Source organism: Argopecten irradians, chromosome 8 (genome assembly GCF_041381155.1).
Source record: "Argopecten irradians isolate NY chromosome 8, Ai_NY, whole genome shotgun sequence".
NCBI classification, from domain to species: Eukaryota; Metazoa; Mollusca; class Bivalvia; order Pectinida; family Pectinidae; genus Argopecten; species Argopecten irradians.
The window spans coordinates 40,679,678-40,696,158 of record NC_091141.1 but is presented as its reverse complement, the minus strand read 5'-3'; the positions used below and the strand labels follow the sequence as shown (position 1 = coordinate 40,696,158).

Below are 16,481 nucleotides of genomic sequence, written 5' to 3'. Positions count from 1 at the left end.
CTGCAAACGTATTTATTTTATCGCAGTCAGATTTTAGCGAAAATGTGAAAAACTGTAAATAAGGATTAATTGATTTGCGCTGATATAAATATTCGCAGCGTGGTGGATAAATACCATTTTACGATTTTTAGCGCTGTACAAGACTTAGTGGATCAAAGACAGCGCGAAAAGCACTTCAATAAATACATTTACAGTAAGTTGCTATATTATTAAACAGATAGAACGATCACTGATAATTTATAAAAATAAGATAGGAAAATATGACAAATTACATAAAATTCAAGATCTTATCAGTTACTCGATGAATGTAAAGATGCCCTCGCAGGTATAGTTCGTTCCTAGGTGTGTATAATGACTCGTTCCTAGGTGTGTGATACATGTATGACTCGTTCCTAGATGTGTGTTAAGACTCGGGTTTTGTAGAGAGTGGCGGATCACTGTTGTGTTTGTGTCTGATAATATTAACAACCTCCTCCTTCATTCTTTGATTAAGAAAGCAAACTGCCGAAACCGGGGTCAGTCACAACACATGGTGGTTTCGATATCCAAACTTGACGAACTAAATTTTTATTGAGATTCCTCATAATGCGCAATTTTTGTTTCTAGAATTCTAAACCATTTAAGAATTTCCTTCGATATAGTAAAAACATTGGTTTACTCTCCAGCTTATTTATGCAAATGTACGTCTGGCGCTAGACGTAATCAATGGTGTAAGCTAGTGGACTTTTTTATTACATCATTTTACCAGCACATTTAGTGTCAAGAACAATACCGTTAAACATGATATGTTTTATCATTATCAATTTTCTGTATGTTCCGTGTGTGTCTTGGTCATGGCATCTTCGATACTCCAGGAGTTACTATAACTTACGTAATATCTGCCTTGGGCTATCTCATAGTAAAGCTGGTGGCAACTCAGTAGAAAAAATCTGAACCAATCACAGGTCTTCAAAGCATTTTTTTAAATATTACAGAGAGAGCGACGCCCAACTTCAAAGCCACACAGTCATACACAGTGTACCGTTATATCACTCTTTTGATGTACTTAAAAGACTATATTAACTGTTCTGTTCTGTTCTGTTGCCTACAGTTACACTATGAGATAGTACCGGGGTGTATATAACGTCAGTAGTAGTAACCCTTGGAGTATCGAGGATGTGTTATTGGATGAAATGATAGCATGAGTGTAAAGCAAAATATTATAAACAATTTTGTAACAAACTGTTTCTTTCCGGGAAAAGACTACTAAGATTACTGTAAAACATATTAGGTTCATCATTGTATTTTCAAAGATACAATCCAAGTTATAATGAGCATCATGGGCGAATCTTTATACATATAAATGTAAAGGTCATGTTTGACAAAACAATCTGCATATATAAACAAGGAAACAAAACAAAAACAGAAAACACGGAATCTTTCAATTTGTTCAATAAATAAATCGGCCACATGGGTATCTGTCAGTGAAGGAATAATGTATCGAGTTCTTTGTCCTTCCAAATAAAAATCATCACGATTTGTATATAAACACTACTGTACATGAGTCAAAAATATACTCTATCTGATATAAGGTCAATGTTACTATTTATATACATTTCGTCCCAATCTAAGCATGTGCATTCCGCGTGTTTCGACACTGTGTTCTGACGCTGAATCACTTTCATCATTGTCCCTTTTACCCAAACGCATCATACGTAAATTTCTTTTTTCGTCATCCTCACGTTTTCCCAGACGGAGCATGCGCAAACGTTTACCAAGACGGAGCATGCCCAGTGATCGCTTTTCGTCGCCTTTGTTGGCTTCTTGTTGGAGTTCACTTCGGCCGAGTCTAAGCATGGTCATTGGTCGTTTGCCAAGTCGCAACATGTTCATTCCACGTCCGAGTCTGAGCATGTGCATTCCACGTTTCTCTGCCTCGCTGGTTTCCTCTGAGTCCTTGATTGGGTCTAACGTGTAAACATATTCGTACATGTCGTCACGGCCGAGTCTTGGTAGAGGTACGGCGCGTTCGCTTCCGTAAAGAATGCGTCCAAATCTAGGAAGAGGAATTGCTTTTTCTGCTTCATTTTTCAATTCATCGTCATCATTCTGAATGAAATTGTCTTTCTCAGAGACATCGTCCTTTTCCTGTTCGTCTGTAGAACGCCTAAAACGTCCTGGACGTGGTGCAAGACGGATTTGTCGGGGTGATTCATCATCAAGATCGTAGATACCCTCGCCATCATCGGAACCAATCCTGTCAGAGCCGATATGGTCCAACAACCATTGTAGTTCAGCATCTTCACGATCTTCACGACCGTACCGAGGAAGAGGAACCTGTCTCCTGTGATTAAATTTGTCCCCAAGGACTGATACTAATAAATATTTGAGTTCGTCTGAGCTGAGAGTGTCCAATGAGCGCCCTAATCTAAGCATTGGCATGTTACGTTTGCCTAAACGCAGCATCTGAAGTCCACGACCAAGTCGCAACATGCTGAGTCCGCCGCGGCGCACTCTGTTGAGTTGGGATCCACTCTCTTCAGCGGCACTGTCATCATCTGATGTTGAACCTGAAAGTAATAAAGGAAATTAGTTATTGATGTTACCCCTAATAAAGCAATAGCAACACAAAGTGGATCATTTATTGAAAAAATATAATACTGAATAATAATGACATACTTTTTAAAATTATCAAAATACTCCGTTAAAAGTATTTTGGATGTTTTTAAACGCCTTATCCCTCAACCCAAACAAAACATAATGTATATCACCTCTCCAAAAGCATATTGGAAAGAACATTTATAGTTATTTAATTGAAAAAGATATATTATTAATTTCAAGAGTAACGTTTTGATAAATGAATGAGTGAGAAAAGACGTGTCCCGCAGTCAATATCATCACATGGTGATATACAATGTACGAAACAGCTTCCGCGCAACACTATTTGGTCTGCACTATTGGAATGACGGAGTGCTTTTGACTGGTTGTAAGGGTAAAGGGGTTGTATGATAGAGTTCTCTGTCATTGAAATGGTCGTTTGTCACAAAGCTTGTGTAAAGTTTGGCGTCTATACAAGTTTGTCTGTAAATATACGGTGTTGTGTTATGTACTCAGTGTCTCGATAAACTGATGTGATCTTGCCGTTCTCGGCTAATTACTCTCCATCGATTCGTGTGTGGAGGGAGTGTGAATAAAAGGGATGGGTGATGGCGGTATGTATGTTTTTATCATTGCGAAATAAAATATTGTTTGTTTTCAAGAACCGAAGACAAAACAAACTCCTCACCTTTAGAATAAGCCTATCAAAGTCTATAGAATGATAGATTTTGGAATCAAATTCATGAAATAACATTAACGTTTATTTTTCAATGTCTATTTAATTTTTACGTTTAAAAGAAATCAGTTTGTATAATGATATACTGAATAATCTCAAAATCTCAAAATGTGAGTTTTAAAAGTTTAAAAGCGATTTATCCATTTCTCCACCTGTCTTGACTCTCTACATGTACCTTCGACCCTACCCCCGTCGCAACCCTCCCGTCACCATGCTCACAAACAACATGATGGCGAATGTGTTAAACTGTTTAGCAGGACATTCGTTTAAATGGTTATTTTCCGAGATATAAGCAACACAATGAAGCATATGTTATCGCTTGTCAGTGTAGAAGCAAGTAATCTGATTGTCGCTGATTGCATTTAGAAATACGACAATGCCATAAGCGACCTGTTACCGGAAACATGTTCGCGTATCTAAGCATGAAAAGGGATCGCGTAATCGGAAAAGCGGAGATATTCTGACTAATCTTTCACTTTAACAAAATCAGAGCAGAGTCGCGATGTAGAACTATTTCATCAATAACCATTTGATGATGAATGTTTTTGATATTTCCGGCGAAATTACAGTTTAACCTGACTCTTCAATATCAGATTTTATTATTGTAATATTTGAATTTTAACGGATCACTGAATATTTATTTCTCAGCTATTTGTTATCTTCGAACCTGATAAAAAATTAATGGAAATACGAAATTGGAATTCCTACACAAATCATTAAAGGGACAAGCGAAGGATAGCGTAGCTATCACTGACGCGGAGGGGGAAAAAAGGTGTTAATTTTTTATTAGTTCGGGTTGAAACGAAAGTTCATACGGACCGCGGCTTTTCAGCTATTTCGGTACGCGGAAATCTTAACTTAAAGAAGAGGTCTCACAGGGTTATCGCAATCATCTTCAAGTCAAGGTTAACTTTCTAGAATTAAATCAGCGTCTCCGTTGGTGACATCTTATTCTATTAGAATTGTCACCTATTGTAGGCTGTGATATGTCTGTATACGTCCTTGCATATGGGCTTACACCCACGTGAACGTAAGGGCGGACTTTTATAGGGATTGTATTTTCAAAGGATATGGTTTATATTTTACAATCACGATATTTTGAAAGAATTATATTTAAAGCATAGCTGGTTGTTTTGATAAAACTTCTATTGCATTGTATCCTTTGCTGCGTATGTGTGTGTTTTTTTTTATAAATTTAAAATGCAATGGCAGAATATGTAAGATAGGTTTTTTCAGTTGATGATGGTATTTGGACATTTTTAGTGATTTAGATAGAATTTGAAAGAGCTGATCAATACTTGACTATAAAACAAGTTTAACATCAAATTTTCAATTTGCATCCAAACCAAACATAGATTTTGTTTTATCCAAAATGATATCAATATTATTCAGCTGATCAACTCAATAGATAAATGGATATTTGACTTGATGCGTCTAAACCAATCCAAGCTACGATCTCACAGGCGACGTACAACACATTTCGGATAACATTACTTGAAATAACATATTAATCAGACTCAAAAAACACATTTATATCTTTATAACTAAATCTTGTCCAACGACTGCACATACCAGAAATATGTATAGTTTATTAAGTTGGGTTCAGATTTAAGCGTGTAACTTAGACATTTTAATGTTGCCGACAGAGACGAAAGGAAAGACAATCAATAAAAAGGAGCGTTCTATTAGGGCACCGGCGATACTTTAACATACAAACAGTGTTTTCTACTATTTCGGACAATATGCTTAAACAATATGGCATCAATACACGCCGTATGACGCCTCCAAATAAAATAGATAATATAGTACAAGTCATTGATCAGTACATCGATTTAGAAAGCTGAGGACCAACAAATGTCCTATTTTGTAGTCCTTGCATACTTTATGGAATCAAACGCGCCGATGAATGACCATGTAGGCAAACCGTAAATCCATAAACTTTATTTAGATGACTTTTAATTGCACCCGTTCGACTTGTTACGAGATAATTGGTCATAAAACAACGCCGTCTTAATTTCTCTGGAGGTTTTGACAAATAAACACAGGTGTTCAAAGCACGGATTCTCTCAGGGCCGGGCGCTGCGCGTTCGCAACCACCCCGCGGTGACGTAGAATTAAGTCATTATGGTCGTCTGTATATTCTTAATACGTTTTGTGAACGGGGCGGATGTAGTTGGCCATAAATGTCTAGAACAATGAACGCTAACGGCGCATGGATTATCCATAACACCATATTCATTCATAAAAATGCCATTTTATGTTACATTGTATTTTTTGGACGTGATTGATATATATATTAAATACCTATATTTAATACGTATTTAAGAATCTCACGGGTTCATGTCACTTGAGGAAATATGAAAATATTAATTTTACATAAAGGTTATACTCAAAATGTCGCTTATATCATGATCCCCTGAAGATGGCGCTGTCGTTTTCACAGGCATATCTGGGCCAAGGTTTGAATGGATAGGTAATTACCGGAAGTTGTGTTCTTAAGTTGTCGCCATTTTGTGTCAATTACATATACTATAACTGTAACAGGGCTATGTGACGGCTTCATAGATCGTTAGCTTGTGTAACAACTAAAAAGACAGCCAGGAAGTTATAATTTCACGTTCAAAGAGAAACTATTTAATGTTTTTTGGATACCCTTTCTTTGTACATACATGCATATCATGCGACTTAGATGCACTTCCGGTTAAACAAAGTAATTTTCTCCCAAGACAATCCAATCGATTCTAATAATTACAATATAGATAGTGTATCATTACACCAAAAAATTGATGAAGAAGTCTTATTTTTGAGTGATCATGTTTTTTTCATGTCTGGCGGAGCAAGCTACCTTTAGTTACATATGTATATCAGGAAATTCGGGAATAGTGATGTAGCTATCAAGATTGATTTATTTTGCATTGCCTATGTAAACAACATTACGAAATTATACAACTTTGCACATCAATAATGTAAACACAAATTAAGATGCAATATCGGTGTTTATTCGGTAAATTGAATTGGAATATGTTTCAACCAAAGCTCGTACTCATTAATGTTGTCTTCTCGTTAACAATTATTTAAAAAAATTGGACTCTTTTCCATACCAATCTATTAAACTCACCAATGTATTACATTAATCAATGCTATGCTAACAAAGCGTTTAAGAATCATATAAAAGTCGGGTTTATTTGCGTTACTCTTGATTTAGCTTTAACTGCTTTTAGTGATTTTTATTTTCAATTTAAACTTAAATTCACTTCAATTTGCATTATCTTTGTTTTCCGGCGTTATAAACCAGTGTTAGCTATTTTGGAATTTAACCGGTGGGTTCGAACGGTTCTGCAATAGTTGTGCCATCGTGCGATTGGTACGAAATCATTTGAGTGCGGCACTTTTGTGTGACATTCCCTACAAATAAAGCGATAATGGACAGTGTCTATCCAACAGCATTAATATTAATATCTACTCTGCCTTAATTCGATAATTAGTTAATACCCGGGCTTGCAGCAAATGCCGGAAGTGAGAAAAGGATCCTATTCAACGGATCCGGATAATGGTAGAGTAGTGCGTAGTATCTGAAGAGGACACGGACAAAGAAATACGGATTTTTCTGATTGACAGTTTGTGGGGGATTATTATCACGTGGTACCCCATAACAATGCACTTGACTGCCCACGACTTTTACCTGAATATGTCTAAATCTGAAATGATTTCTGATTACAATTTGGCCACATGTAGGAATCTCGGATAATGATGTATTACCCGGATATATTTCATCTTGAAACAAGTATCACTAGCTTAATAAGCACATTAATTATTAACCACCAACTAATTACACCAGTGTTACTTCATTTCATTCAATTTTCATTTAATAATAAGCCTAGTCTACCATCCTTGTTGCTATATGTGCGTCTATCATTGCCCATATTGCGGTAGGCTTTTATCATGACCTATGTAATATGTAAAATGCGTCATGGGTAATTAAAACACATGTTTACAACGCCATATTTATGGCAGATTTACAACAAAGTACGCAAGTAAAACAAACCTTCATTGATGTCAATTGATTCATCTTTCCGAAGATTAAAAAGCTAATTGATTAATTATGTTTTTCATTTTCCTACTTTCATCAAATTAGGATCAAAGATCAAGCCTTAAGAAGAGTGAGAAAAATGATCAACGTCTTTGGCGTTACAAATGCAAACTGGAAAGCTCTAAATAAATTCCTGAACGCTGCTTTTTTACTACAATACTGAGGAATGGATAGGCATTTAAACAAAGGTCAAGGTCAAAGTTCAAACAACTCCCACCTTCAGTATCTTGGATACCCGGTTACCCAATATCGCTCAACTCCTACACATTAAACAACTAACTGCGCCCTCTAGTGGAAAGCAAACAGTGTACCGGCTAGAACGTCGTAGATTTAAACATAATGGGAAAACATAGTGATAAAACGGTGTCAATATATAATTAAAGCAAACATTACCGGTATTATCTTCTCACAGCTCTGGCATATAAATTCCTTAAATTAAAAACACACATATATTTTGTTTCAAGCAACGGTGGCACTTTGTGTTATAAATACGATCTGTTTGACTTCCAATGTTAACATTCAATTAATTTCAGCCTTCTGTTTCTGTCTAACAATAAATCTATTAAAATCGGCCGGTTTCCTCGTGTTTGTTTTCCTTGTGATGCGATTTCACATCGCCATCAAACACGGCGACTGTAAAAGGCACACTATTTCGTGTTCGGTTGTCATCTAAGCTCAATTTATTCGAAATTGGTAACGATTTATTGATGTCATGTATTTACAAAAACGGATAAAAGAAATGGTTATTGAAATTGAAGTCATGTCAAAGAAATAAGAAAAAAAGGAAAAATAATTAAGGGGTACCGATAATAGTACTTCCGGTTTTGGCCCAGTGACGTCATGATTAAGTACACGTAACCCCCACACCTACACCGAACCCTTTTACTGTTTCTACCAAATGAATTTCGTTATATAATGATTTCGAAAATCGACACCTCCCAACAGTTTGTGTAAGGTTATATGCATTTCGGCTCGTAATGATAAAGGTGCGGGGTGTATATCGAAGAAACAACCACGCAACTAAGATATATGCAATACATTTCACTGACTGTGACAATTCCGGGCTTTACGATGCCGGCAGGCACACGTGACCTATTGGCCGGAACTGGCCACTGAACACGATCATAAATCAATGGAATTTTTTTCTTTGATGGGTAAAATTATCTGGAAGTGCCCAAAGACACAGTTATTAATTGATCAGCATAATGTCTATAATGGTTGCCGTTCCTGCCCCCTCGGTGAGTAACCAGTCGGGGACTACATAAAATAGTGTCGCAGCTTCCGGCAAACAACCGCCAACTACTGTGTCATTGTCACTGACACGCTTGTCATTTTCCCAGACGTGACGCAGCATGAAGCAATAATACAGCTTATTCCCTTAACAATCACTTATCTGGATTTCGGTTCTTGAAATAAAAACTTCTTCAAGGTTATTCATTTCGTCTAAAATGATAACTATTTTTTGAACTAATATTTTTATATTTGACCTTCATTTTGGGAACTTTCGAAGTAGCAATACGTGACAATGCCCTGTTTTCTAGAAAAATGAACTAATGTTACCATTTCTTTAAGATAATGAAACTACGCCAAAATGTTCTTGCTTAGAATTAAGATTTATTCCCATTGCCATTTAGTCTATATTAGAACGCACTTGGAAAAAAGAGTTGTTAAACGTAGAATGAATGTTACAGATGTTGAAGTCACACAGACAGAATCCTAGAGGCATGACATAAGAAAGGGAATTTCTCGGATCAGTCATAGTATTCCTGGTAATCTGATTTCTAGCTATGCTAACCGTGATGTAACCCAATAGTGGCGACCCATATTCTTTGTCATCTTTGACAGAATTAGCAAAGAATTGACAAGATTTTATACCGAATTTGAACACCCTCATCATGTGGACGGTCAAGGCTAATTCATCAGGTCGGATAATAGATAAGGATACGTAGCTATATATCCAATTAAGACAAATATATGTTTGTGTTAATGCAACTATTTGAAATAGCTATGCATCACTATAATGGCTTAAAAAATACTTTTCCATATATATGTTTATACACTTCAACATTTCCATTTAATTGGACAGTTGAACCAGTTATGAGTTTGAAATATTTAGTAAAATAAATTTCGCTGAATGTACACATGACAATGCCTTCATTTTCACGAACATTCTAGGTTTAATTATTAGCGATATGTCATTGACGTTTGTGGGAAATTCACCTGTGTTTTTCATCCCTATTGAATATTTCTTTTTAACTAATCATTATTTGTAACGCGTAGTTATGTTTGTCAAAAATAGAAATGATTACGGTCCACAAAGAGTAATTGTTTGAAAACAAGATAAAATATCTATGTTTTGTTCGTCTATGATGACATTTAACAACACCAAAGATAGGTTCGAACTAATGAGGCCAATCGATAATTGGAAGGCTGATTATCGCGCCGTATTGCAATGTCTTTGACGGATCACGATAGCCCATTCCCCATGTCCTATGCCCCGGCGATGGAGAGTGGTTATTTATCTGATTTCCAGAGTTCCGTACCAATGCATTCTTCGGACCTCGTCCTGCCTGGGCCGATAAATCAGAGCTTATCGCAGGGATCTTTCCTTTCATTGAACTCGTTTCCGTTAAGAATTGGATAGATTACTGATCCAGAGTCTTTATCTGAAACTAAGACTGCTTTTCCGCTCGAATTTAAATCACTTGACGTCACAAACAAACGCTATGTAACGTGAAAAATTGACATTCAACGTGCCGACAGTCAGTTGGGTTCCGGATTTTAGAGCTCGGACCGGATTCGGTTTTGTATGTTGGTGTGTTTATTTCCTGTTCCTTTTTCATTTAAAAAACTGACTGGCTTTTTTCTGTCCTAATTTAAAGTGATTTATATTGATATTAATTATAACGGGAATCCCAAAGCAATACATTACTTTGCGGGTTGGTTAACCATGGACATTTATGCGAGAATATTTTCAAATATCACGTTTCCTTTTAGGAAATTGTATTGTTCTTTATTTTTCAATGAATGATATAGACTGACTTATATACAATGTACAAACAACCGTATGGTCCGTCGTAGAATAAATCTATTCAGAAATTCAGACGGATGAAATGAAAATGAACGGGTTTGTTTTATTTTTACTATTTTGCACATTTTGATGCATCGTGAAGTCAACCTTTAAGCTTTTAGTTGCTAGCCATTCCCTTCCGTTCTTTTTATATTAATGGAAGTTTCAAAGGTCAAAATCTTCTCATCGTTTCTGGGTCTCATCTCATATTACCTTGTCATTGTAAAGGCGTTGGATTGAAATTAAGCACAACAAATTTGTTTTTTGTCTGATCTTTAACATTGCGACAGAAAATCAAAGTCAAACCTCAAATCATTAAATGCACTTTGGAAAGATTTATAGCTTTAATTCTGCTACTACACTGCGACTTGATATAGCTCTCCAACTTATCTTTAAACGGAGCTTTGCTTGTCAGATGGTTAGAAAATTATTTGAGTATTCAATATATATTAATAAACGTTATTGTCGTTTTAAAAAACAATCATTTATTGTATCTTTGTAAAATGATTGTTTTGAATTCCAAAACTTCCGCTTGATCCTCGCGTATGACATGTTTCAGTTTCCGAACTTATATATTCTTTATCTACCTTGACTTCTGTTAAACTTGTGTTTTGCAATAAATGTTAAGTTAAATAAATGATAAAATACAAAAAGATAAGATACAACATCTGCCCTTTGACATTTTGAACTGATCAGTTAACTCTCCGTAAAGCCTCTTGTGGCTTTCGCACAATCTGCCGCCCCATCAGAATGGAATAGCGATCCGATAATTACATCTAATTGGCCATTTCTTATCTTTGGCTGCTAAGACAAGGGTTTGATGCATGGACAAGATTGATCTAATACACTTTTATAAAGGTCGTGTAGCATATACTAGTGGCCTTTGGAGCATCCATAAACCGCATCGGCATCATAAGTATCGCCTCGCGCTTACCTCACCTTGCTTATGCTCGTATGTCAGTGTGGATTTGCTACACCGGAAACTAGTTTCGACATCAGTAAATACATTCGATTGTGAAATCACCGGCATTTAAAAGATAATAAAGAATGTTGATTGATCTACAAACGTTCAATCATAATTTAGAGTAGAACGATCCCCTACTCATCAGGTCGGTTTTACTTAGCGTGTATACTTTGCTCTGACAAGTATATGGCAATTGGCCATTTTTAAGAGCATTATTTCTTTAACGATTTTAAGAACGCTATTTACCGCACATACTTATAGGATAGGTATGTGAAGTTATTTACAAATACTTAATTATGTGATTATTCAAAATTCTGTTGTCTTTTCGTATAATTACACTTTGTCATGATAACGAATACACTATTTAATTAATAAAGAATAAAACAATACTTTACATCTAAGTATTTTTCCTAGTTTTGAATATGTAAATAATCGAAAAAGGATATTCACCAATATTCAAATAATGTATGGTAACATGTGTTGTTATTCAGTTAAGCATGACTGATATATAAATAATATAGTTTAAACTGATCGCATCCAATGACATTAATAGGTGTAAAAATATCAAATGGATAATACATATTTAAAAAAGATGACTTTTACAAAACAATGTTCTTATATTAGCTTAACCAAGAAATTTGACCTCACCTCTAAACGGCAGTTAAATCTAAAATCAGAACAGCATATGTCATTGACATTATGAAAAACGTGCATTTACAATATGATAAAAGTTAATCAATTGTGACGTTCATATGTGTATAAACAATATTATAAAGTATTATTATGAATGCTTTTAACAAGTTATATGGTATTTATCAATATGAATTTTGTTTATAAGAAGCTAAACAAATATTGATTTTGCGACAAATCTATGTTAGTAAAAGTTTTAATAAAAACATTATCATTATCAAAAGCAAAAAACAAATATTAACTGGTGCCACCAAGAAATAGAAAAAGTTTAAATCACGAAATCATTTCTCCGCGAAAACCTTACTAGGTATACAAGTGTGAAGTTGAGTAGCCGTAAATGCATTTCTATAAAATCTTATATGAAAACATAGAAACCATTCTTTATGGCTTTGAAACAGAAAGCATTCATCTTTCACCAACACTTTATATTAAAAAAAGGTCAATAAAAGTTTCAAACAAAGTAAAAAGGATGTTAGCCCAAGCATCACCGATAAGATCTAGATGGAAACATTTGATTAACGCTTAAATCTATTGTTTTTGAAGTAATGCAATTTCATGCGTCTATTGAGGGATATGTTTCAGCACCCACAACGCCTACACCTAGGCGAGAAGTATCCAGCAATATATTGCTCACAAGCGGATACTTGTTAGCAGGAAAGATAAAGGCATATGAAAGTACTAGCCGCAATTTAAGCGAACATTGTATTCCCTTAACGATGTCCTGGCCAGACGGAGACATTTATTAAATCCCTCTATGGTATATTTAACGATGATACAGATTTATTGTCTCTTAAAGAAATTTTGAGATCACTGGTGTGCAATGTTATGTTAAACCTTGGCCGTTTTAGGCGTCTCGTGGCTCATACCATCATAGTATCAGTTTAAGATATTTCAATGGAACTCCGATCTATTTCAGATTGGACTTTGCAATTCCGTTCCATTTCGATCATCTATGCGATACTATCTAATATTTATACTGCAGTGTATCGTAGAGAACCGCACAATAATTGCAGTGTATCACAGAAAACTGAACCGCACAATAATTGTAGTGTATCGTAGAGAACCGTACAAGTATTGCAGTGTAGCACAGAGGACCGCACACTAATTGGTGCATATCGCAATGAATTCCAAACTTGATCGAGTTAAACTGTGACGCTTTCTAAGTTATATTTATTGAACTATATAAAATGAACCTGTTTCCATGTAACGTTGCAATACCATTCACAGAAAGATGTGCATTATGGCGGTAATTTTCCTAATAAGGCTTTGAAAAAGAATTATATTATCGTTTCAAAGTATTTGTGAAATATAGCTTTATTACAACAAAGACATAATAAATTTCATAATCTTAAAGAGTGGACTCGTCTTCCATTGATGCCTAAGTGATGCAAAGGACAAACTATGATATCTGTAGCCACTAAATCCAAATTTTGGTAAAGACCAAAGAGAGTAAAAACCGTCAGGATAAGGAGGTACAAATACCCAATTAGTTTACAATTGGGGAAATAATTTGAATGGATTTATTCATTTTCCACATATCAAGTTCGATTTCATTTCCTAGTTCAACAATACGGAACATCGAAGTCAACTACTAGAAATGGACACTGAAGTATATTAAACTCACAAAAGTTTACCAACATTTTTTTTCATTACCTGTAGAATTAAAGGAAGTATTGACACCAATGCTTTTCACAAAAATATATGTAACTGATTAGAAGAAATATACAAGTACTTTTTGCAGCGTGTGCCAAAGTTTTAAACCCAACAACTGCTGACTATAATAATAAAAAAGCAATAGAGAATGTTGTCGCTCCCACATAGACAAGGGAATGTGATTGTTGGAAACATAAAAGAACCTTTGTTACCAATAATTAATAAAGACGGTTTATATGTGTACTTTCCCTGAGCTAATAGAAATCTGTGTCTGATGTAAGCTTATCTCCGCCGGGATGGGTTTGAAAGTCAATCAGAAAGAAACATTTTAAAGTTCGATTTATGTACAATAATAGACCTATTACAGAGCTAAAATGTGTTCTCCACGACAGCAGAGCATGCTAAGTAAGCTGGTATATACATTGTTTTAATGTTGTTACTGCGTTAGATATGATGATCTAAAATAAATTGGGTTTGGAGACAGCTTTGTCGAACGATTTGTGTAGCGGCGGGAGGCGATAATTAGTTTATCTGCATACAACGGACTATAAAGTTTCGTCTAAGATAATAGGATTGTATATTTCATTTTTGTATTTCGTATCTACCACAGAATCAACTACATTAATGGGAATTTGTTTCGTAATTGCACTAAACGAAGTACAAAGCGAGATAAAATTCCTTTCTTGGTCATAAACGGATCACAATAGTGCAGTTAACACAGAATCTGCCCAAGAATTATAACAATTGCATAGCAAATATATTTAATTAAAGCAGGGGACAATTCACTATTATTTTCTTATTCTAAAAACTCTGTCTGCAGAAAGTAATGGTCCCGCTACTCTTTTGATATTCTAGCTTTCTTTTTATGTTTTTTAATCGAATTTCAGGTCATTATGATCTCAATTTGTTTTGTACTTTGAGAGTAATATCTTTTAATTTCTAAGACAAATGCACATCTTATGAGCTTTCATTAATTCAACCGCTTGTGTACTTTACAATTATTTAAATTCTTCCATATGGCCTTAACAGAATGCAGCGCAAAATTTAATCAAATCTAGTGTGTTTTACACATAATTTATACTGAAAGAATGTTGTACGCACTAAAATAACTGAACAAATATCAAATCATCCCTTTTAACTTTAACTAATTGTATCATAATTACTGGAAGAAACACTTTGGAATTGACGTGATTCGTCTTTGACAGAGCAAAATTGCTATGAAGATTAGATCATTCAGTCAATATCACTTTTCAAGCGAGTCTTGATACTGAGACGAACGGTATCGGAGATTTTTACGTGTTACGTCACCCCCAGTCTGCTGTCGGGAGCGTTACAGCATTCGAGTCGTATCCTTACACTTTAAATGACGTAATATGAGTACCTTCCCTCAGGGTAATAAGTCTCTCTTCCACACTTTCAATGGCTACACTCCGCCATACCCGATAATCAATCCAAGCGATAGAAATACAAAGCTACCCCAAATTATTTCCTTGTAACTTTTTAACATTGCTAACATTGAAAACGTGACAATGATAATATCTGTTGGCTCCGAAATCAAATTTCACCAAGAATTTAATTTGATGTGATAACATATTGCATTTATCGATTAGTGCATTTGTAGTCGAAGTTGGTAAATAGTCCTATTATTCTGACGCTTAATATCTTGATATAAAAACTATTAAAGGATTCTTTTTTTCGTAATTATATCTAAAAGATTCTTCTATGACCATAATGCTCTTTTAGTAATACTTTTTGATAACAGTTTGATTGTAGCCTTTGTTTTACACATCCTTATTTAACTATCAATTGTTTTATTTAAGCATAGCAATTACTTTCTATAACGTAAAATACCCGAGAAAAATGTTACACATCTAAGCCCTAATGCATCTAAATTCAAACTAAAACTACATTTATGTACACACGTCTTCGTCATAAATAAACTTACCTGCTATTAGATGATGGCAATTAAGTAGTAGAATTAAAGGTAAAATGTATTTCATCCTAGTCTCTAGAGCACACACCAGCTATCCAAAAAGTTCCCGTATGGGATAGACAAAGTCCGCCAGCCGATGTCCAGTAGGTAAGAGGTGGCTGTATAGTCGATCAGTGTTGATGCGCTTGCCGTCTGCCACCTTTGTTCCTCCGATGGGTGAAAGCTCTCTTATATCTTATAGCTGTGACGGAAAGTGACGCCATTCGTTCATCTATGGAATCATTGATCGGCGATTAACTCTTTTGTCGTAGAAATCTCCATTCTGACAAGCCACGCCCCCTTTACTGACGAAATCCGTTGTAGTAACCAATCAGTACCCCATGGAATAAGGCATTGTTCCACAGCTTCCATTCCCCAGGCATATACCCTTGATTACGTATAGATGGACAATGGTAATATTTCATTATATTCTCCCACTCAGGGCTGAAGGATCAATGTGTATTTGAAATGTTGGACCAATTTTGTGAACACGTTTACAAGATTTATTGTTTGTAATAAGTTACTTCAAGGTATGGAGACATAGTACTGCAGCGGTTTTTTCGTCCTCTTTTTCTTTTTCGTGTGGTACTTTCAGACTGGATATTATTTTGAATTTCAGAAAATATTAGTTTATGGTACTTTTGAAATTGGTCAATTTGTTGAACAAATGTAAGATGTTATTGTCTTCAATATGAAGTGTACATTGTATCTGTGGTGAAGATACCTGAA

At 35.2% G+C, this 16,481-nt stretch overlaps 1 protein-coding gene across 1 annotated transcript; it reads right to left on the bottom strand.

The window, feature by feature from the left end:
• Positions 1-1,266: 1,266 nt before the first annotated feature.
• LOC138330362 (myomodulin neuropeptides 2-like) lies at positions 1,267-15,936 on the bottom strand. Its single transcript, XM_069277939.1, has 2 exons — positions 15,726-15,936; positions 1,267-2,549 (listed from the first exon to the last, which is right to left on the bottom strand). Exons 1-2 carry the CDS (start codon positions 15,778-15,780, stop codon positions 1,582-1,584), a joined length of 1,023 nt encoding a protein of 340 aa, XP_069134040.1. The 5' UTR covers positions 15,781-15,936; the 3' UTR covers positions 1,267-1,581.
• Positions 15,937-16,481: the final 545 nt, after the last annotated feature.

What these genes read in the sequence shown, in the direction of transcription:
- LOC138330362 (XM_069277939.1), bottom strand. Translation starts at nt 15,780, where the DNA reads ATGAAATACATTTTACCTTTAATTCTACTACTTAATTGCCATCATCTA. An exon ending in TTGCCATCATCTAATAGCAG is followed by an intron (nt 2,550 to 15,725) that starts GTAAGTTTATTT and finishes TATTACTTTCAG; the next exon opens with GTTCAACATCAGATGATGAC.